This window comes from Anopheles funestus, chromosome X, assembly GCF_943734845.2.
Source record: "Anopheles funestus chromosome X, idAnoFuneDA-416_04, whole genome shotgun sequence".
NCBI lineage: Eukaryota > Metazoa > Arthropoda > Insecta > Diptera > Culicidae > Anopheles > Anopheles funestus.
This window is the reverse complement of record NC_064597.1, coordinates 1,049,078-1,070,079: the sequence shown is the minus strand read 5'-3', so window position 1 is coordinate 1,070,079 and position 21,002 is coordinate 1,049,078. Positions and strand designations below refer to the sequence as shown.

General features: G+C 44.7%; 3 protein-coding genes across 13 annotated transcripts in view; 2 read left to right on the top strand and 1 right to left on the bottom strand.

Annotated features, from left to right (window-relative positions):
• The window catches only part of LOC125765677 (octopamine receptor Oamb-like), an 86,411-nt gene extending 79,566 nt beyond the window's left edge, over positions 1-6,845 (top strand). For all 11 annotated transcript variants that reach the window (XM_049431111.1, XM_049431137.1, XM_049431145.1 and 8 more), the window contains one exon: positions 4,577-6,845. In XM_049431111.1, the coding sequence (XP_049287068.1) occupies positions 4,577-5,604 (1,028 nt within the window). In that variant the 3' untranslated portion in view covers positions 5,605-6,845. The remainder of the gene's footprint in view (positions 1-4,576) is intronic.
• A 1,761-nt stretch (positions 6,846-8,606) lies between these two features.
• On the top strand, positions 8,607-11,605 carry LOC125765843 (octopamine receptor Oamb-like). Its single transcript, XM_049431337.1, has one exon. The coding sequence runs from the start codon at positions 10,577-10,579 to the stop codon at positions 11,573-11,575; it is 999 nt and encodes a 332-aa protein (XP_049287294.1). The 5' UTR covers positions 8,607-10,576; the 3' UTR covers positions 11,576-11,605.
• Positions 11,606-16,253: 4,648 nt separating this feature from the next.
• On the bottom strand, positions 16,254-20,052 carry LOC125765719 (putative metabolite transport protein YwtG). The gene is made up of 3 exons (XM_049431156.1): positions 19,280-20,052; positions 18,069-18,518; positions 16,254-17,985 (listed from the first exon to the last, which is right to left on the bottom strand). Exons 1-3 carry the CDS (start codon positions 19,449-19,451, stop codon positions 16,940-16,942), a joined length of 1,668 nt encoding a protein of 555 aa, XP_049287113.1. The 5' UTR covers positions 19,452-20,052; the 3' UTR covers positions 16,254-16,939.
• Positions 20,053-21,002: the final 950 nt, after the last annotated feature.

Here is a 21,002-nt window from a genome sequence, read left to right as displayed (position 1 = left end):
TCGAAACATGGCCGATGATATTGAAGTCATTTGTACGGTTGTACCGTTGGGAGTTGTTAGATATAGAAAAGAAATTACATTCACGCACACCAGGTACATAACACACATATATTTCTCTTTCGCTGGATTGTGCACTTTTAGCAACATTATTCAAGATTAGTGATAGAATAGAATGGAAGTTCTAGCCATCTGCATAATTAGTTGGAGCTATCCGGATGTTTGGTTCAGATTACTTTTTGAAGTTTTTTATATTTCCCTAGTGATGAGACACACGTCGGATTCGCAAGGTGGTTAAAGAAGAGAAGAGATTATAATTTTAGTTTTAAAAAAAAATCCTTACTTGCTAATTATTAATACTTAATAGTAACTCCGAATTATGCTCACTTCTTCATAGAAACCGACGTTCCTAAAGTGTTGCATTTTGTTTGCCTACCTTTAAGGCTCAACGCTATAAAAATGTTTAGTGTGGTATCTGTTAGTATCTTAGAAGATCACCATCCAACACCCTTGCCCGCTGGTTCAAGGTCACAAGTATATATCGCTGGCACAATATTCCGACTCACCGCGATGCAGAAACTTTCGAACTTCTCTGCTTTCTCTCTGCATATGGGGGGAAATTAGTAAAGGGATGTTTTCCCTAATAACAATGTCTTCTATTATGCTCTACCTATGTCATATTCTTTCACCCTTGTGTTCCTTTGCAGTATATCTTCTGAATGGATTTACATCGTCCCTTCGCATACCCTTCCCCATGTAGCTGTAACTCGTATTCTCGCTCAGTGTGTCTGTATGTGGGTTCATCGTTTGTTTTTTTGTTTTAAACCCTGTACGTACTTTATTTCGGGTTTCTGCCCGCTCTTCAGTAAGACATCCTAATACACTGTTACTTTATTCATGCAATCATCCACAGTAAATGATCGATTTTTCATCCCTCACGCTCAATTTTGTGATCTCTGTTACCTTTTCTTGTTTTTGTTTTGTTTCCCGCCTTTGCTGCCCCATCTCTTACAGAGCTTTTGTTTTTCAATTTTGGACCCTTCACCACTCATCCTTCCCACCATCTGTTCCTTTCTTCGTGAGTGTGAGTGTGTGGCTGTAGTTAAGCGTAAATGTCTCGAACCACTAGCACCACAATCAAACCCCCGCTAACACACGAGTTAGACAGCAAGCGTGTATGTTTGAAATCTGTTTTTTATTTTTATTTTATCTTATCGATTTTAGCTCTTCTATGTAATTTCTCTTTAAAAAACATTCTTTTTGCTATTCGACAGTAGTTTAGTTTGCTGCTAATTGGAATGTTTGGTTTTTGCGTTCGAGCCGTTTCTCAAATTCATCCCACTCCCTGTTTGATTCCACTGCCCTCCCTTTCTTATTCCAACAACCACCCCCTAACCCAACCCACAAACGCCAGTATCCAATGAACGTTAAAATGTTCTATATTAAGTCTTCCATTTTCTCTATAGCATAATGTACATCAAATTTTGCTCCATCCGTATGTTTTAGAAAGCATTTGCGATAAAAAAATCGTTTCCGTGTAGTGGCTGTGCCTGGGTTACAGACAGTGTTTAGGGGTAGGGGAATATGTTTTGGTCTTTCGTCCTTGTAATTATGATAGTGTTACTATGTTTATTTTTATTTTGTTGGTACATTGTAAAACTCCCCGTAACACGAATTTTCCCTTCCCGTCAATCGGCCGTTCATGTTGGGGTCGTTCGAATTTCGTGCACGGTAATTGGGCCGTTTCGAAAGGTAACACACCACTGAACAAGCTGCCCTTTTGTCACTCTTCCTAGCTCGCTAATATGTCCCTCGTTAGCCCATTTTGTTATGGTTTTATTTTATATGTGCTCTCCTGCTCTCACTCTCTCTCTCTCATGCTCTCTTTCACACCTACCCCCTTTGTGCTCCATCAATGGTAATGTTCCAACATGAGTATTAATGAGTACTGTTACCAATATATCTTTAGTGATAACTAAGCGTTTTATGCGTGCCCACAAAAAAAACAAACCCCAAAAAAGCTCTTTAACAAAAAACCGGAATGCTGTTTGCTGAGTTTGCGTTTGCATTTGGAATGAAGGAAAGTTGTGTTTCACATATTTATATACATATATATTTATATCTATATCGTATGTTTACTACATGATTGCGATCGACAAGTTACATATCTGCAACCGTTCCATATGTCTGTGTTTGTGCAAGAAATTCACATTGGATGATGCGTGAGTATCGTCCATTTCGAATGTTTGTTTCTGTTCGTACGTTTTTTTATTTGGTTCGTTCTCTTTTCCATTGTTTGATTTGTATTGCGTTTGTTTCGGAAAACTATTGCAGTTTTATTCTATCTCTCTTTCTCTCTCTTGTTTCTGTTGTTTTTTTTTGTTGGTACTTCATATACATCCACCTGATCGAGAGTTGTGCGAACGAATTGTTTTTTTGTTCTCTCTTTCATCTTCTTCTTCTTTTTTATTACCAGTTGTTGTGTAATGATTTGTATGATTATTCCTGTCACCAAGACAACTTATCTAGAAAGCGTGGAAAAAAACCGTGTAGCTGAGTTTGCGTAAGCGCCCACCGTTTGCGCCTCTCCTTCGAGCAGAGTTTTGTGTGCATGTGTTCATCAAGCCGTTCACGGATGAAGAATGTATATAAACATCCAACCTTACTTTAATAGCATACTGAGTTACGAATGTTTATTGGAAAGTATTTGTGTTCCCCGAATGAATAAGAAAAGACATTTAATACAACAATAAAAACCAATAACAAAAAACAACCAATTGCATACAACACAAACCATTCAACAGAACATAACAAGCTACTCACCCAATGTATGACAGGTCAACAAACATTCCACTGCAACAGAGATCAAATAAACTAACCAAATAGAAACTGCTCCATCTATTGTTACAACAAACACCAATACTACCAACACTACTATTACTGTCCTTCTTCAATAACTACTATTACTACTACTACTACCATCACTGCTTATTCAACTACTACTACTACTACTACTCCAGTTCTCAAACAACAAGATCGTGATCAAACAATGGCAAGTGCTAGTGAGCAAAGCATCTACAAGCATGTAAACAACACGGCTATATTTATAGCGATAATCAACAAACAGAACAATTACACTCAATCTTACATCCAAGAATTACCACCTGGCTGGAATGAGCTAATACTGTAACGTGAAATGCGCCCAAAACTTATGCAGCCCGCAGTACGCTCCGCTCCGGAATGCGATGTGCGTGTAGCGTAAATATACCACCCATACAAGCGACACAAACACGCACACTTCTCTAACACATTCCAACACATACCTGTATACCAAAAAGTGCATGAGAGCGAAGGAATCGGACGGAAAACGCTTCTTCTTTTGCACGTACGTTCGACCAGCCCATTAGAGAACGCTGCTTGACGAGACGGGATGGAATGGAAGCTTACTCCGTCGGCAGACTTAGGCAAGTTGGCAGGCTAGTAGAAGGCTCATTGTAACGCTGTAGTGCTATCAGGCTTGAACTAGCGGCACAGACACACTCACACCAAACCACGAATCACACCAAAACTCACACAAACGCGCACACAACTTTGTCGGAGACCATCGACCGTTATGGCATGGATGCCGGTGGTCGGGAATAAAATGTCCCGGTTTGACAGGAGGTTAGAAGCAATTCAAGATATCTAGCTGTTTGAAGTACTCTTAGTAACTCAAGTGACACTTGACACATGTGTTACAATAACAATGGCAGCCGTGCCCGCACTAGCTAGATAGAAAGAAACACAGCCTATCACACTGGGGCACAAAAACTATCACAAAACGTACACACACACAGTAAAGCTCATCCGGTTCATCTATTGGGTTTTTAAAGAAAAAGAACCCTTAATACAAAATGGTGTAGCTTGCAATGATCCACAACTTGCCGGTCGCAGTCTCTAACACTCGGTTCAACAATGTGTTACAGTGTACACTTAAAGTTATTATCATCACATCACTAACACCAACTACATATCCGATGCATCTAACAGCAGTCAACACGCTCAATCACTACCAAACACAACAGAACGTCTCTAACTCTACGATCCTCTACCAATACCGCAACCACCACTACCACCACCATCACCACCACCACCACTTTCACCATTGTAAAACAATTGCAAAAGAAAAAAACATTAGCCACAGTTATTCACTTATGACTGATTTACAACTGAGTTTGCAAGTCAATAAATTTCTCTCTCTGTTTCTCTCTCTTTCACCCCCGATTGCCAATGTGTGATTGAATGATGTTATGTGTGATTATTGATTGTATTAATGTGTATGCGCGTTTGTGTGTGCGTTTATGTGTGAATGATGGCCTCCGGGGTCGTCCGCTTGACCGGTCCACGATGGCATGGTCGGCATATCTTCCCATTTTCCTTGTTCCTTTTAAACAAAACACAAAAAACACAAAACACACACACACAAACCAACACCACTCACTTCCAATCATACCTCACCATGTTCCTTGCTTCCTGCGAACTTTTCCTAAACCCCGTTCCCTGAAATCCTTACAATTCCTTCCTTATGCTGTTATTGTAGGTGGCAAGAACAATCTCGATGATAGTCTGACGCTGCGGATGCACCGTGGCAAAGGTGTTGCCTCGCTGATGGAGTCGACGATACGCGCACAGAATGCGGTCCGTATGTCGCTGGAAGGTTCGGGCCGGGGGCCACCGCCAACTCCGCCACCACACACGACGCAGCAACAGCATCATCAGCCGACGTCTCATCCACCACCGTCACAGACAGATGCACAGAACGGTGGTACCAGTACGGACGGTGGCAGTAGCGGTACCTCACCGAATCCTCAAATTTCGATCTCACGTGCCTCGAGCGGGAGCGTCGTCGTGTTGCCCTGTCCCCGGCCCACTTCGACCACCAATGCGTCCGCACCCGGGCTGCAGATATCTCTGCACAATCACCATCATCACCATCATCATCATCACCATCACCACAACTACCATGGGCAGCCGACGATACCGGGTGCAGCGGCGGGGACTCCCTCCTCACAGTCCTCACAGCAGTCTGCAGGCGGCCGGCACCATCAAGCCAGCAGTCGGCGGAAAAGCGTATTCAAAGAGGCACCAGTCGGGGTGTCCCGGGACCTTTCGCCCAACTCGTCCAAAAAGCTGGGCAAGAAGCACCTAAAGGTGCAGGTGAAACGCTTCCGCATGGAGACGAAGGCTGCCAAAACGCTTGGCATCATCGTCGGTGGATTCATCTTCTGCTGGTTACCGTTCTTCACCATGTACCTGACGCGAGCATTCTGCGCCGAGTGCATCAACAGTCTGCTGTTTTCGGTGCTGTTCTGGCTCGGGTACTGCAACTCCGCCGTCAATCCGTTCATCTACGCGCTCTTCTCGAAGGACTTCCGGCAAGCGTTCAAGCGAATTATACTGCGGTGTCTGTGCTCGAAGCGGCTCAAGCTGAACCTGCTGCTGAAGAAGAACTCCGCACACAACAACACCACGAACCATTCGTACAGCCCGTCAACGTTCACACCGATCGCTTCGACGCCTCGCACCGAGATCGCGGAGAGTGGGGTGACCGGCGGTGTGTTCAGATGACGCGCCAGCCATCCGCCGGGAACCACGGCTGTATCGGTTGCCCCAGTGCCCGGTTCCGCAATTGGTGTCGACGGTCAGCAGCAGTTGCTACAGGTACAGACATCAGCAGCAAATAGTGCAAGTGTTTCACCGACCCCGACCATGGTAGGTCTGGAGGGTGCTGACAGTGCGGACGATACACGACTACGGCCGATACGCGGTGATCAAACGACAGAAAGTAGCTTCGACGATGATGAAGATGACGACAGAGAGGAAGAGAACAAGGAGATGGTCGATGAAGTGAATCGGCAGGGTTCATGCAAAGCGCCTGACGCCACACGGTCACAGGTAGCCATTGTTGAGCACTGCTCAACGTCTGATCGGCAACCGTCACAGCACGGTGATGGTGCGGAACAAAGTATTATACTGCTGCATGACATCTCGCCGACGGTGGCAATGCGCACCAGTCCATACGAATCGGCCCGCGAGGACCGACGCGACGATGCTTCCTCCATAACGTTCCTGTAAGCGGGACAAAATGGTCCGGATCTTCTAGAAGTTTTTTTTTCCAGACCTCAGCAAACTTATCGGCCAGCAGACAACCAGTTACACACACAAACAGATACACACATTCACATTAAAACAGGCTCATGTATCCACACACCTCGTCACACGGTACACGAAAATCACAGAGTATGTCACCTGGTAGTACTACTACATTAGTGAGTGCAAAATGTCAATCAGCAAAGCAAATCCACTACATCAACACAGGGTATTAGCATGGTAAGCGCAGCAGCAAACGGAACCCGCGCTCCATCGTGAGCAAACGCTCCGATCGGACGTATAACAGAGCATCCGCTCCGATCGGACGTATAACGGAGCATCCGCTCCGATCGTTGTGAGTAGATGTTAAGCAGACGTGTATTTAGTAGTGGCTGGACGGTAAAAACAGTATTCTTCTTGCTTGTATGTGTGTGAGCGTTAAGCGAAACGCTCACAGTGTATACCGTGTTGGGACAACAGATCGCCTGTTAACGTGAGAAAATGGAATCCCACGGTTGGGAACAAAAGAATGGGAGAACGAAAATGGGATAAAGCGGAAGGCAGAAGCAGCAGCAACAATCCTGACAAAGAAGTAATAATAACAATAGCAATGATAATGGATACTAGTAATAACCGTAGCGTACTAATAAGCGTAAGTCCGTAGTCAGTAAGCAGAGTAATAATAATATTAATAATAAAAGAAACAACCTCCATTGCCATTTTGCGCCGATCAATGAATCCAAACAACGGCAGAATGTACCAAAGGCCTGGCCTAGGTATTCGTTCTGCTTGTTCTGCGCTGCCAGCTTTCATTTTCCGGTGGTTTTTTATTGGTTCATTTTTTTGTTTACCTTTGTTTTGCTAGTCGGTTTGCCGCTTTCGTTAAGTCTCTTCTTAGCGAACATTCGTTTGACAGTTATTTACTATTTTGAACTTCATCAGGTAATCAGTGTTCGCTTCTTATTTCTATACTATTTGTTTGAAAATTTGTGCAGATGTATTTTGTGACACCTGTATGAAACTGTTAGCTTTTGGTGGTGCAAAGGAGCAACTGTGTCATCAATAATACAAAAAGATTAAACTAAAAATCAGGAAATGCTGTGTACTTTCACATTCGTCCAAGGTTTCCGAGCGCCTTGTGCTGATGTTATTTGCTCAAAGTGGTTACATTCAAGAAAGTAACAACGAGAAACGAATTGTTACGCGTTGTTGTTTTATTGGTGTTTGCAGGGACAATGCATGTCCACCGACGCTGTTTAGACTAGCCATAAATGTTGAACGAGCATAATGCTCGCTGTTTTCGTTTGCTCTTCTTCTAAAACGGACATTTATTTGACTTGTAGCTTTCAAAACAGCTACAACTATTAAAGATTTGCATTTATCGCGAAAGCTGAAAATGCAACAAACAAACACAAGAAAGCTTCCCGCTAGCCACCGTTTTTGGTCTAATTGGAGTAGCTGTCAGCTTAGTGTTAGTGCTACTTTTGCTGACAACAGATCGTAAAAACACGTTCCGTCGAGTTTTCGTACCGTCGATGGCGATAAGAGGGCATCCAGCAGGGCCTTACGGATCACAGTACACATAAAAAATAGCGCCCGTCAAATAGTGATGGCCAAATGGTATGGATTACCATGCGTCTCCATTGCTATGCTGCACAAGCCGAACAAATCAAAACCACAAACTCCTCATTACTTATGCCTTCGAGGCAGCAAATCCGAGTGCAAAACAAAAAAAACAAACACGATATCGAATTCTTCCTGTGTCTTCCGGCTTCCAGGCAAGCCGGTTGACGCCATCGGTTGAGATTGAACCGGACCAGTGAAAGACCGCGTGATAGACATGCCGTAACGCAAAGCACGTTGGCTTCGCCTGTCGCCTGGTTTTTGGTACAAGATGAAGAAGGAAGGAAACTTTTTGTCCACGTTCCTTCTCCTTTTCTTTTGTCGTACACGTGCCAATCTGTCTGTGTGGTTTGGCTAGTGCACGATCTACTAAAAGAGCAAAATAGAAAACGGGGGGAAAAATAAGAACAAATAGAACAAAATTGGAAGCGAGTGGGAAAACAAGGGAAGAGTGATAGGAGAAGCGGGATAAATAGACAAACAAAACAAGCAAAAACCAAATTCCGACAGTTTCCCACAGAAATAATCGTTCCATAGCGTAGCACATGCGGCTAGCATAATCTACAAGCGAAATGAGTAAACTTAACAACCGTGCGATGGAATGGAAAAAAATGAAGAAAGAAAAGAAAGCGAAAAAAAAACAAAACTAAACAACTATATTTCTCGGCGCTGGCGCCTCCTAGCGTGAACGCTTACCAGTCAAGCACCTAGACGCGTCATATAAAGGCGAAGGATGTCTCGGAAATCAGAGTGAAAAAACAGAAGAAAAGAAAAGAATAATAGAATGGTGTAGTTGTTTACAACAAACAGACAAACAGACTAGTGAACGCGAGTGGCGCACGGGTATTACGGTGTCGGTGAAATAAAAACGATACAGTTCCCGTGGCACACTTAATCGCTTTCGCAGACAATCAAACAAGCCCTGAACAGCAGGAAAAGCCATCAGACGTGGTGTACGTGCGATAATGCGGTGACAGCTTAGACATTCGACACAGAGGGCGGTAGCATCAACAAACTACAAAAACAGAAAACAAAAACAAACAAACAAACAGAAAATCAGCAAACAGAAGCGGTAACATTCTTATACGAAATGGGGTAAAAGTTCACTGCTGTGTCCACACTGTCCCGGTGCGTACCGTTACACAACCGGTGCTAATTGACATTCCTGTCATTGTTTGTTTGTTTTCGGTTTGGCGCGAAAACAGTACTGTCACCCGCTTGTCAATCACAACGTTCGTCGGGTGTGCGAGCATGGCCGGCCAAGACCGATTCAGAGCACGTAACGATTAGTGCTGCATTTAATGGGATATTTTTTGCACCGGATGGAAAATGGAAATTAAATGCTACGCAGCAAAACTGTCGAGCGGTCGGATGATGTGGTCGAACGACCGGATTTTGTTTTCCTCTGGTTGGTTTCGTTTGTTTCTTTTTGTGAGTTTCAATTCTGCAACGAATCTTCAGCTGCGTTCCAGTCATTTGGGATAAAGTGAAACATTCTTACGCATTTATGGGTACGCCGCAGTATGGCAATTCTACGGCAGTAGAGCATCTTTCTGACTTCGGTCGTTTCATATTTTAAAGCTCCCATTTTTGAGATTATTGAATTTTACGATTTCGGACGACCGAAGCACCTGTCCCATAAGTAGTGGCGGATATGCTAAGGCAGATATAACCACGAAGATTTAATGTACAAAACTTCGCCCTTCAAACTGGGAAACGGACGTTGTTCCTATCATGTTTCCTACGCGTCGGGGAAGAAAGCGATTTAGTTTCATATGAGATGTAATTTCCAAAAACATTTTTTCGCCAGGTTGTATTTTGAAGATGAAATACAACAAAGAAGAATATTTTGCGGCTTTGTGTATCGTGTAAAGCTTTGTGTAAAGCATTGCGTTGCGGGCACACATAAAGTCGTTGCGGAGCAATCAGAATGACTGTAGAAGTATATCCTATTAGTTTTTGAAGAAGCTTGCCCACTGCTGAAATTAGGCTGTCAACCCTGTAAAACCAATCGGTCATGCACTTCGTTGTGCATACATTTTAGGCGCCGACACTAACTGACAGCATCGAACTGTAACTGGTGTGGCCGCATGTCTGGCCGACACGGTAGTGTGCACGAACCAGGAAGCTTATTCTAGCACTGCCTCTTCTTTTTTATTTCCTGCTTTTTTCTATTTCTTTCCCGCAAACACGTGTCAACAAAACAGATTGCAATGCGGCCACCAACTCGCAAAAATGCTGGTGTACATCCACTTCGGTCTGGGTGTAAAATCATTTCCTCATCATAAGGTGCGCGTGGGGCGAAGGAAGGGTGGGTGATGGGGGCCTGGGAGAGTGAAGTTGCTCAGAGAAACATCAGCAGCATCCGAGTACCGAGAGCATTATCATTATTATTTTGCAGTCACGTTGTATCTTCGCTTGCCTAAGTCGCGCATGCATCGCAAACTAGCGTGTGTAGCACGTGTCGAGCGCCTGCAGCGTAGGCAATACGTATATCTCTGTTTCGCCTTTCGCCCATGTGCGTTATCCTAGTCGGTGGGTGCGCCCGAAGGGTAGGCAATGTTAGAAATGTTCGACTTCACCGAAACTTATCTGAAGCAAAAAACACTTAGTTCTTTCTGTTTCTTTGAAAAACAACACTCATACTAAACGTTTATTCCGATTGTTTTCCACCCATTCTTTCTTCTCTGTTCACAATCACTCCATTCTCTCTCTGTATCCCTCTCCCGTTCTCCTTTCTCTCCTTCCTTCCTTACGCGTTTCGCCTTCCGTCCTCCGTACTTCGTGGCTGTATTACGGCCGCACCGTACTGTTTTTTCACTCAGGCATGGGCAATCGCTTCGACGACAATCGGCTCACGTTGCGGATACATCGGGGCCGCGGTTCAACCAGCGCACCGTTACATGAATCACCGCACAGCAACGGCAGCACGCACAGTACCACAACCAGCATCGGTAGTGCGTCCCCGGAGCGGCTGTCCCGCTACTCGACCCGGGGTAAGCTGGCCACCCATGGTACCGGTCCTCATCCGGCGGCCCATCACGAGAAGATTAAGATCTCCGTCTCGTACCCGTCGACAGAGAATGTGGCCCAGAGCTGCCATGCCGAAGCAGGCACCGCGTCAACTTCGGCAATGGGCGGACCGGGCAGCTCCACGGCAGTTTCGGCTAGCGGCACGAAGTTACTGTACGCCGTCCACTATTCGTCGGCTAACGGGCGTGAGTCTAACGCGTCCCAGATCTTCCGCCGGCCGTCCAAGGAGCAGCAGATGAGCAGCGTACTTGGCGGCTCGACCCAGTACCTGACCGTGTCCGAGCAGCAGCAGCAGCAACATCGCGAACGTGGCAGCAGCTTTCTGTCACCCCGTGCCAGCAAGCGGATGGGGAAGCGCAACATAAAGGCGCAGGTGAAACGGTTCCGGATGGAAACGAAGGCTGCCAAAACGCTCGCAATCATTGTCGGGCTGTTCGTGTTGTGCTGGTTGCCGTTCTTCACTATGTACCTGGTGCGGCCGTTCTGTGACGACTGCATCAACGAGCTGCTGTTTTCGATCGTCTTCTGGATCGGGTACTGTAACTCCGCAATCAATCCGATGATCTATGCGCTTTTCTCCAAGGACTTTCGGTTCGCGTTCAAGCGCATCATCTGCCGGTGCTTCTGTTCGGGCGGCCGGTTCCCGGGCGCAGTCGGTAGCCGTCGCGGCTCGGACATGTCTCAGATGCGTGCGCACGGTGGCCGCACGCCCAGCATCTCGCCGAGTGCCGCCGCCCAGTCACTGTGCGATGATAGCGACCCGGTCGGGGGTGATCTGTCCGACTCCAGATGACGAACGTCGTACGCACCGAGCATCAGTTCGACCTCCAGTCCCGGTTGCGGCATGATGCTGCTAGCAAACACCGGCATCGGAACGGGCAGCGGAGCCGGAGGAGGATGCAGTGGTGGCGGCGGCGGCGGCTCTGGAGGAGGTGGGGCGATGGGTGGTACCGGTGGTAATGCTGGGGAGGGTAGTGGGCACGGAGGGAGGAGTAGCATCAGTAGTGTGGGAACGGTTATCACTAGCAGTGTTACCAGTAGTACAGCCGCCTCCCATACAATGACAGCCGCTGGACCGAGCACGTCCACCATTGCTGGGGGTGGTTGTATCGTGCGCACACCGAACGTGTATGATATCTGTCATCCGCTCGTGATGGAAAACCCTGCCAGCAGCGGTGGTGGCATTGGACCATTACAGGGCCATCCGCTTGCACCACTACCACCGCTAAGGAACCGTCTCGAACCGGACTCTTCGCGCAGTCTCCGGCGGCTAAACATTTGATCGTTTTGGGAGCGCTCCATCTGGCACTTTTGTGACCAGAGCTAGAGCACACACACGCACACTCAACACATACATGAAGGAGAAAGGGAAGGAAACAAAAAGGCCACCATGTACATAACGCCATAAAGTCACACAGCATATCACTCTAAAAACCGGGAAATGAAAACCGAAACACGGTAAGAGGAAAAGAAAAACAACATAACACTAAATCTGGTATGTGTGTGTCTGATAACTTCACTTGATGTAACTATAAAAAGTAGCATAATGTAAATGTAATGTTTATTATATAAATACGGGTAAAATGCAAAGCGACAAACAAAACAAAACCAAAAAAAAAGCCAAGAGTTAAAACGCCTAACAATGGACGTGCGATGTTACACAACAAAATGGTTTACAATTTGTGTGCATTTTTTTTTACTTTGCTAGTCCTTCTAGTTCTGCTGGTGGTTCTTCTCAGAGCAAAACTAGTCGGTGCGAGCACCATTGGGTCGGGAAGGAAGAAGTTTTCCTTCCGTTTTCCATCCCTGCCTCTCCCCGTTCTCCTCTCCCCTTACCTCTGCTGTCATTCTCTTTACATCAAGACAGAAATCACAACACCATTACGGCTAATTAGCAGAACAACATGGCTGACAACAAAACCGGACAGGCGAATTGATGTTGCTAACGGTAAGCAGAATACGAGACACGAGAACAGGGAGAACCGATTTAAGTTCGTGTGTACGTACAGTACCGGACAAATAAATAACCAGTGCAACTGATGCAATAGTAAGAGAAAAGGTGAATATATCAGTTATAAGGTGAAATTGAACGAACAAATGGAAAATAGGGTGTTAGAAGGATTTTTGATTGATTTTATTTTTAAGAAAACTGAATAAATATCAAACACTTTTTCTTCTCCCTCTCTCTCTCTCCTTTCTATTCCGCTTTCGCACTTATGAACAAATTTTCGAAGTTCGCTCCTTTGCATAGAGCTAACTAGAGATCATCCGCTCTAATTTTGCACTTGTTGCAGTTGTTTTGTCCGGTACTGTAAGTGTGTGTGTGCTCTCGATTAAAAGTGAACTGGCCCCAGGAACTGGGGCGGGTGATAGTGTGTTCTGAAGACGGTTAAGAACATGGTAATGGGTAGATGGGAACATCACGCAAAACAACCCCATCATTAGGTTGCAGAACACTGGGAAGGTAGAACTAAAGAGGCGAAGGGTAGTAGAATACTATGAAAACAATAATTTTCAAACATCATTCACTCCGATGCCAGCAAGCAATCATTACGGGGGGAGATGGGGGGGATGAGGGGACGCCGAGGGGAAGATGGAGGGAGGGGGAGTGGAGAGGAGTGAACCGGGAACAGCACCAGGAAGGGTGATTTTAATAAGTCACCCTGTCCCACACAATCTTCCCCCATCCCCTCCCTCCCTCACTCTCTCTGTCAATGCCACCCCGTTTTCGTGCTTTAGGGGTTAGACAAACATGTAAACATTTTACAGCCACGAGTGAAGAAACGTTTTGCTTTGCACCGTTTTGCTGGAAAGTTTATTGTTTATCGTGAATAACGGATAAGAGGGAGCAAGCACGAGTGAAGATCCGAACGGAGACTGCAGCTGTTGCTGCCACTTGGCTAGTGACTTGTGTGTTTGCAAATCGAAAAGCTGTTCCCCCTTTTGCGTTCCAATATATTATACAATAACAACAACAAAGTAAAAACAAAAACACACACGCATTCAAACTACTTTAAACACGCAATACAGATGCACACAGTTGGGGGGGGGGATGATTTTCCGCTTTTCCTTCCGGTTTCAACCAACTCCGAAAAGACTTGAAACTTAAAGCTATAAAACGAAACAGTATGGCAAAATATTTGCTGCGTACATGCGTTGACGTGAAGAGAGAGGTGAGTTAGAGGGGGTAGCAGGGTGCGTGTGTATGTTTTCCCTCGTCTTTTCGCGTTTTCCGGATTCGGCTTGCTTAATGCGGACTAGTGCAAGTTAGCGCCCATCGTTGGCAGCGATTAAGCGCCTGCAAGATAGACTATACGCATAACATAGCGAAGGTTTCAACCCAAGCTGGAAACGCTTCACGTGCACGCCACGTGCGCGCCAAGCGGAAGCGTATGTTTTTTGAACGTGTAACAAAAAACTCACATATACAGGCAAAACACAACAAGTAGAGAGAGAGAGAGAGAGAAAAAGAGAGAAAGTGAAAAAGGATAACAAAAAGGCGAAACAAACATTTAAACTATTGCAAACCACTGGTAAACTAACTAACGTTCTTCTTATTAAAAAAAATCTTTTATACGAAGCAAAATTAAGATATATACACAGAAACACACCGCCATACACATAAAGAAAAAGCAAAACGAGTACAATATGCGCCTACTAATTGTTGTTTCTTGTTGTCTAGTTGATCTTCTTGTCGTACATGCATGAAATGCATCCTAACGAGCAGTCCAGGAAGTGGCTGTTTTAAAAAAACAAAACAAAACTAAAGCAAAAAGAAAAGCAAATCATTAGCAAACGTCAGGGATGCCAGCAAAGGAAGCGTTCGAATGTCGTTACCGGTGCCGGTTGCGGTAGCGTGGGCAGCCATATTTTTTTCTCGACATTGAAAAGAAAATGGAAAAACAAATTATTTGAGTGGTAGATAAAATATAACTTAAAATAGCATAAAGCGCCATAAACAAGCTGCTGCACCGATACGCGAAAAAGTTTATTTATGGCAAACATTTATTATCGTTACACTCGTTGGTTCGGTGAGAGAGAAAGAGAGAGAGAGAGGGAGAGACAGAGAGACAGAGAAAGAGAGAGAGAGAGAGGGAGAGAGAGAGAGCAAATGCTTCCTGACGTAAGTGTGGGATACTAAAGTGGGTTCAGCTCGCTTCGATATTCTGACAATGAAGATATCTGTTTCACTGTTACGTCTGTGTTATATTTCTAGGTGTAGAGTGTTGCTAGGAAGGACAATTGCTCCCCCGTCAGTTAAACACCCTTATACACGCTAAACCGTAAGCTAAACGTAAGATCCTAAACGCAGCAAAACGCACACCGTGCTGAACAGAGCGAGCTAGCGTGCGTTGAAAAACACCTGTTAAACAAATGTAAATGTAGCACAAATTCTAATGCAAAAACACAGCAACCAAACATATACACTCACCCGAAGCAAACTGATCATGGAGCTTTGAAAAAATGTATGCATTATACTGTAGAGCGAATGGAGATAGATGTAAAATAATTGCTTAAAAGAATAGAATTTACTGAAAACATAATGTGAATATAATAAATAGCAAAAAAGAAAAACGAGAGAAGAAATAAATCAACAAATGAAACATACAGCAAACAAGACAACAGAAAAACAAAACAAAATAAGAAACAAAAACACAATATACTTCATGTTTTGAAATGACGTAAAAGTGGAACTGAGAACTGGAGAAGAGAAAAGATAAAAAGAAATAAAACAGAAAAAAACATTATCATAAAGAACAACAGCATCATTGAAAACCATTAGAGACGATAAAACCATAATCACAATGTGTAATAAATATTTTGTTTTAAAATTCCAAGGTCTCGCTCCGGCACCTTACGGGGATGAGTGCACTACATACTAATCAATGTATGAGATAGCTATCAAAAATAGATCTAAACGTTCATCATTCCTACTCATTTCACAGTTGTTTTATTTGTTTGTTTTTCTATCGGCCAATCCGTTATCCTTAAGCTGTTTCTATTTATGTTCACGCGTGTACGTGAGTGGAGATGAGTGTAATCAACGATCCTCATCCCATCCGTTTACTTCTCCCTTTAACCATTTTCCATACCCATCAAGATGTAAGTGTGAGCACAAACTCTCGAAAACAAGGAAGAAAGCAAATGAAAACAGACGGAAACAAAACTAAGTAAGCTTAGTAAAACAAACACAACTCAAAACATACAATCATGGAATGGAACGGAATGGGTGTAAAAGATAGAAGGAATATATAAATTGTAACTGAAAAACAAAACGGAAAAACAGAAAAGGAAACTTAAAAAAAGAAGTAAAGGGTATATATATGCGTACACAGTCATATGTAAACGAAAAAAAAACAAACAAACAAAAAAAAGAACTTAAAGTGTAACCAGAAAAAGAGAGGAACGGACAGAACGAACGAGAAAAAGAAAACAATGATCAACATTCCAATAAACCACAGACAAATAGATTCAATTTGTTCAAACATATACTAAACCTCCTGGGTGTGTTTTATTACAAATTCTGTTTTTTTTAAACTCTATCGTTCAATCGACGGTGCTTCTTATCTATTTTATTATATTAAAAAAAAACAAAACCATTTTGCTGGTTTTATGTTTACTGCTTACTTACTAACACAACACGTAGCATTGAGTACTTTTGGGTTTCTGATTAGCGTATGTCGAAACACTTCCTCTGCCCATCCAACAACACTTCTAAGATCTAGCCCAATCTAAGCTCTCTTATCTGTACTTTGCTTGTTTCATTTCGTGGAATCTCTGGTCTTTTTTTGTTGCGTACCCATCAATTCGTTACAAACGAGAAAGAAAGCGACTTATCTGTATTCTTCCTCTATGTCGTAAACTGCAATTTGTGTGTTGGTGTAATTTTCGAGTAGTTTTGTCATGGGGAGGGAATGAAAAAAGGAATTGGTGATCACACACAAAGCCTATCAGAATGAACAATAGCAAAAAATGGCTATAAAAAGGGTAAGTCGAACCCATTCGCATTGGGCGGTCCTTCCAATCACGATGATTCCGTTGACGCGTTGCTGTGAGTTTGTGAAACAAACCCAAAAACAAGATGAAATTATAATCAGTCTTTTCTTCCCTTTTGTTTTTTCTTCCAAGTTGAGGATGTTTTTGGTTGGATAATTCCTCAAACCAGTTCTGGTCCTGTAGCTACCTGGGTTTCTCTGTGGTTAAACATTTCGGGCGCGATTGTGGTAGCGCTACTGGATGAGGTATTGGTGTTGGAGCAGGGCCAACAAGTGGATGCGGTGGGTGAGCTAGAGCCGGATGAGCACACTGAAGAAGTCATTGAATTTGTGCCACCACCGGGCAGCGCTTTATGTGCGTAATCATCCTGACCGGGTAGGCAGAGTAGTATCAGACCGGCGGCCGACAGTGCTACCAGCGCAATGTTCCACAGAACCCAACCGAGTCCGATTGTGCTTAACAGGACGGGAAGAAGCCGTACGGTGAGATACACCGAACCCCAGCAGATGGCGGTTGCGAGAGTGCGTAACGCGAACAGATTCTCATCAGCTACCTCAGTTGTTAGCAACGTACCGGGTAAGCGATGGAACCCAAACGCGTACGCAGCGTACATAAGTGCAAAGCAGTAGAATGGCCACTCGGTGCGTGTCTCTGTTAGATCGAGGGTACGTGTGCGACGCTCGTGACAGTGCCAACCGAGGGCGAGAGTAGCCATTGCGATTAGTAACGCGCTCAGCACCAGTACTGGCCGTTGGTGTAGCTGGCTGCGGTTTAGGTAACGACAAAGCGCTACCGTTACGGTAAAGATGGCCACCAGCATGGCGGCGACTTGTTCGGGTGATTGCTGCTGGCCAGCTAGTTCAAGCAGATCGGCCAGATAGAACAGCATGGGCACTGCACCGACGAACGCTTGGAATGCAAACAGTGAGAGCAGTGGAACGAGCAGGGTAAGATTAGCCTGACGCTGTACCGCTTCGAGCAGTCTCGGTCCAGGTTGTTGCCAGCGTGCGAGATACTCCTGCAGACCGGGCTGTGTGTTTGTCTCATGTGTGCACTGCAAGATGCAAGCTGCCTGCGACACACGTCCAGTCACACAGAGGTAACGAGCCGATTCGGGTAGGAATAGAAATCCCACAAAGGCGAGACTAGGCAACGCACCCCAACGAATTGCGATCCACATCGGATCGACTGGCTGCGGGAGTAAGTCTGAAAGGCGAGATAAAGAGAAAGCGAGTGTGAATAAGAGACAGAGAAAGAAAGAAAGAAAACAGCAACAGGCAGACACTTACCAGCACCGAAACGTAGCAAAACACCCAACGGAAAGGCGGCCGCTAATATCTCATCCAAAGGGGGCCGATTTTGCGTACTAAGGCGATTCGCCGCACCGAACTCATCCACGTACGATGGTACGAGTGTGAACGCGATACCGGCAGATATGCCGGCTAGGATGCGGGCAGCACTGGCACTCCAGTAGGTAAGACCATACGCTTCCAGTGCACTCGAACAGATCGCCAACAGGGATGAGGTGAACAAGAAGGCTTTCGTACCGATCCACTGGTAACAGCGATGGACGACACAGGCCGTCACAGTGATAACGATGGCTGGTGTGGCGGCTAACGAAATGCTCCAGTTGTCCAGCAATGGTAGTGGCACGGGCTCGGACGTAGATGAGACAGAGCGGCGAAACGTTCCACTACTCCAGCCAACCATTGTGCCAGCCGTAACGTATGTAAGGGCGGCTGTGAAATAATTCTTACTGTTATTAATCTAGCGCCGTGAAGTATGCAATTTAGTTGTATACTAATATCCACCATTTTCTATCCACTGAATTAAATTATATTTATAGAAACAAAACAAGGTACTCAATACACTGATAACCTAATGTACTTTTGATATAGACACCTTGACCATCGACCAGGATGTACTTTATCAGTACTGGGACTATATGGTTCCCGGAAATAACGGAATCTTGACCTATAACACTACGATTGATACTACTTAATATGAAACATGTCCATGTCTCGCTGAGGCAATAGTAGAATTCTTCAACGTCATCATGTAAGAGATGTCACGGTCAGTTTGCTGTAGAATTCAATGCTCTAAATCATTCTTTTTTAGTGAAAAAAGGAATGCAGTCTCCTCTGTATTCCAAAATGAAGATTTATCAAACTAACAATCAACAAAAGCAACAAAAAAACGAGAAAAGCAAGAAAATTCGAAAATAAAGCTCCAAAACTGCGATACATGTTACTGCTATTGCTACAAAAAAGATGTGCTGTCCATCCGAATAACGGGAAGCTTGTATCAAGTTAAAAGTGAAACAATACTGCCAGCAGGTAACAACGAGTAACAAAAACTTTTTTTTCTTTTCAACTTTCTTCAGATCTGTTTTCTTTTCTTTCATGCCTCTAGGACAGATTGGCATAGTGATAGAGAAAAAAATTGGAAAATTTCAATACTCTTCTCAAGTTCTAGAGCAACAGAAAATTTAAACACTTACCGACCAAGGTGTACAGAATGGATGTCCATTTTTCGTTGAGGAGTGGTTTGCGCATTTTCTCTGCGTTACTGCTATCGATACTGCTGCTACTGCTACTTCGGCTGCTACTTTGATTGCTGATGATGTGACGTGAAGAGTTCTGGGGTTGTACCTTACCAAATTCTCGTGGCATTACTTTAGAGCTAATTTCTACCACAACACAAACACACGCACCTCACAAACTCCTCAAGGTACTAGAAACGCGTTACTCAAGACACTTTTCCCAAAGCTACGTTCACGAAAAGGTATTTAAATATTTCGCTTCCTAACACTGGATATCTCGCTGAAACTGCGTCTTTAATTAGTAGAGACTCGCACGTCCAAAGCTGGACGTCGTAGGTAGTGGACTGAACTCTGGTGCGCTGGCAGTAAGAATGCCGCCCGAATCACGGTACCCTATCGCGGCATGGCCATTTTTCTTTTCGCGTAATACAGCCACCACACACACTTACACCATCGCAGCGAAGTGCGCTGGATAGGAAAAGAGGACGTTCGAAAAAATCAGCTCCACTGTCAGATAACCGTTTTGCTTCTCAACAAGAGACAGACGCCGACAACGTGAATTTTTTTTGTTGAACAATTTGTTCTATTGCATTTGCTTGGGCGCGTTGTTTTTATTTTTTTTGGTAACGTTGGTGATAAGCGCCAACAAGCTACATACACATGCACACGTTGTGATTACCCGGAGACGCCACCGGCGCTGTCTCGATGTGTTTATACGATTCTCGGCTTTTCCATCACGCGTTCTGCTGCTGTATCTCTGCCGCGGCGCACACCGTACGCTAGGTGGTGCAAAGGGCGGCCAACTGACAGCTGTCAATAATAAATTATTTAGTTGAATTATGCAGTTTAAAGCCGGCCGGGCAGAAGTGATAACACACGAAAATAGCTTCCTGTCGCAACACGACGCACACCGGCACTGACAGTGAGTTGGACAGGGCAAAGTGAACGAGAACACCGGTCACCGTTACTTCTCTTCCCTGGTGCACCGAAACATTCCGATCCACCCTATCGGGTACGTAAATGCCGATGTTCGAAGTCACAACGATGGGATGGGCGTTGGTAAAATGCAGCTAAAAGTAACCTATTCCGTTCCCACAGCAGTTACCGTTCACTTCTTACGGCGCCTCCATTCTGGTGTATTCACGCACACAGTCTTCGGAGCTAATCTGCCGTGATTAGCATTCTAGCGTGGAAGCTCGAGAACATGCTGACAGTGGCCGTGCTCCTTTCTTATCACGTCCGGATGGAAGGAACGTTTGAATGCGGGAGGATTTGTGCATATGAGCGTAACGTATGACTGTGTAGGCGGCGGGAGTGTTCAAGGGAGGACCGGGTTACACATCGTACGATGTTTTGGCCAATCCGTGACTGCCGACTGATCGCCGACCTTCGGAGGAATATAGTAAAAAAAACACGCACACACATTAAGGGAAGCGAATCATCCAAAGCCACCACTTCCGTCGTATTCTTTTCACAACACAACAAACAATCATAATAATAGTTTTGCATGCTGGCGGCATCTTCGGTTTGTGTGTAGAAAAAGGTTGGAAAAGCAAAGGCAACACGTCGAAAAAAATAGAACACGCGATCCGATTGAGGATTCATCCGAGTGCTGTGTGGCGTGATTAGGTTTGTTGCTTGCTTGTTTCGTTGCTTGTTTATTATCGCTTCTGTCAAGGGA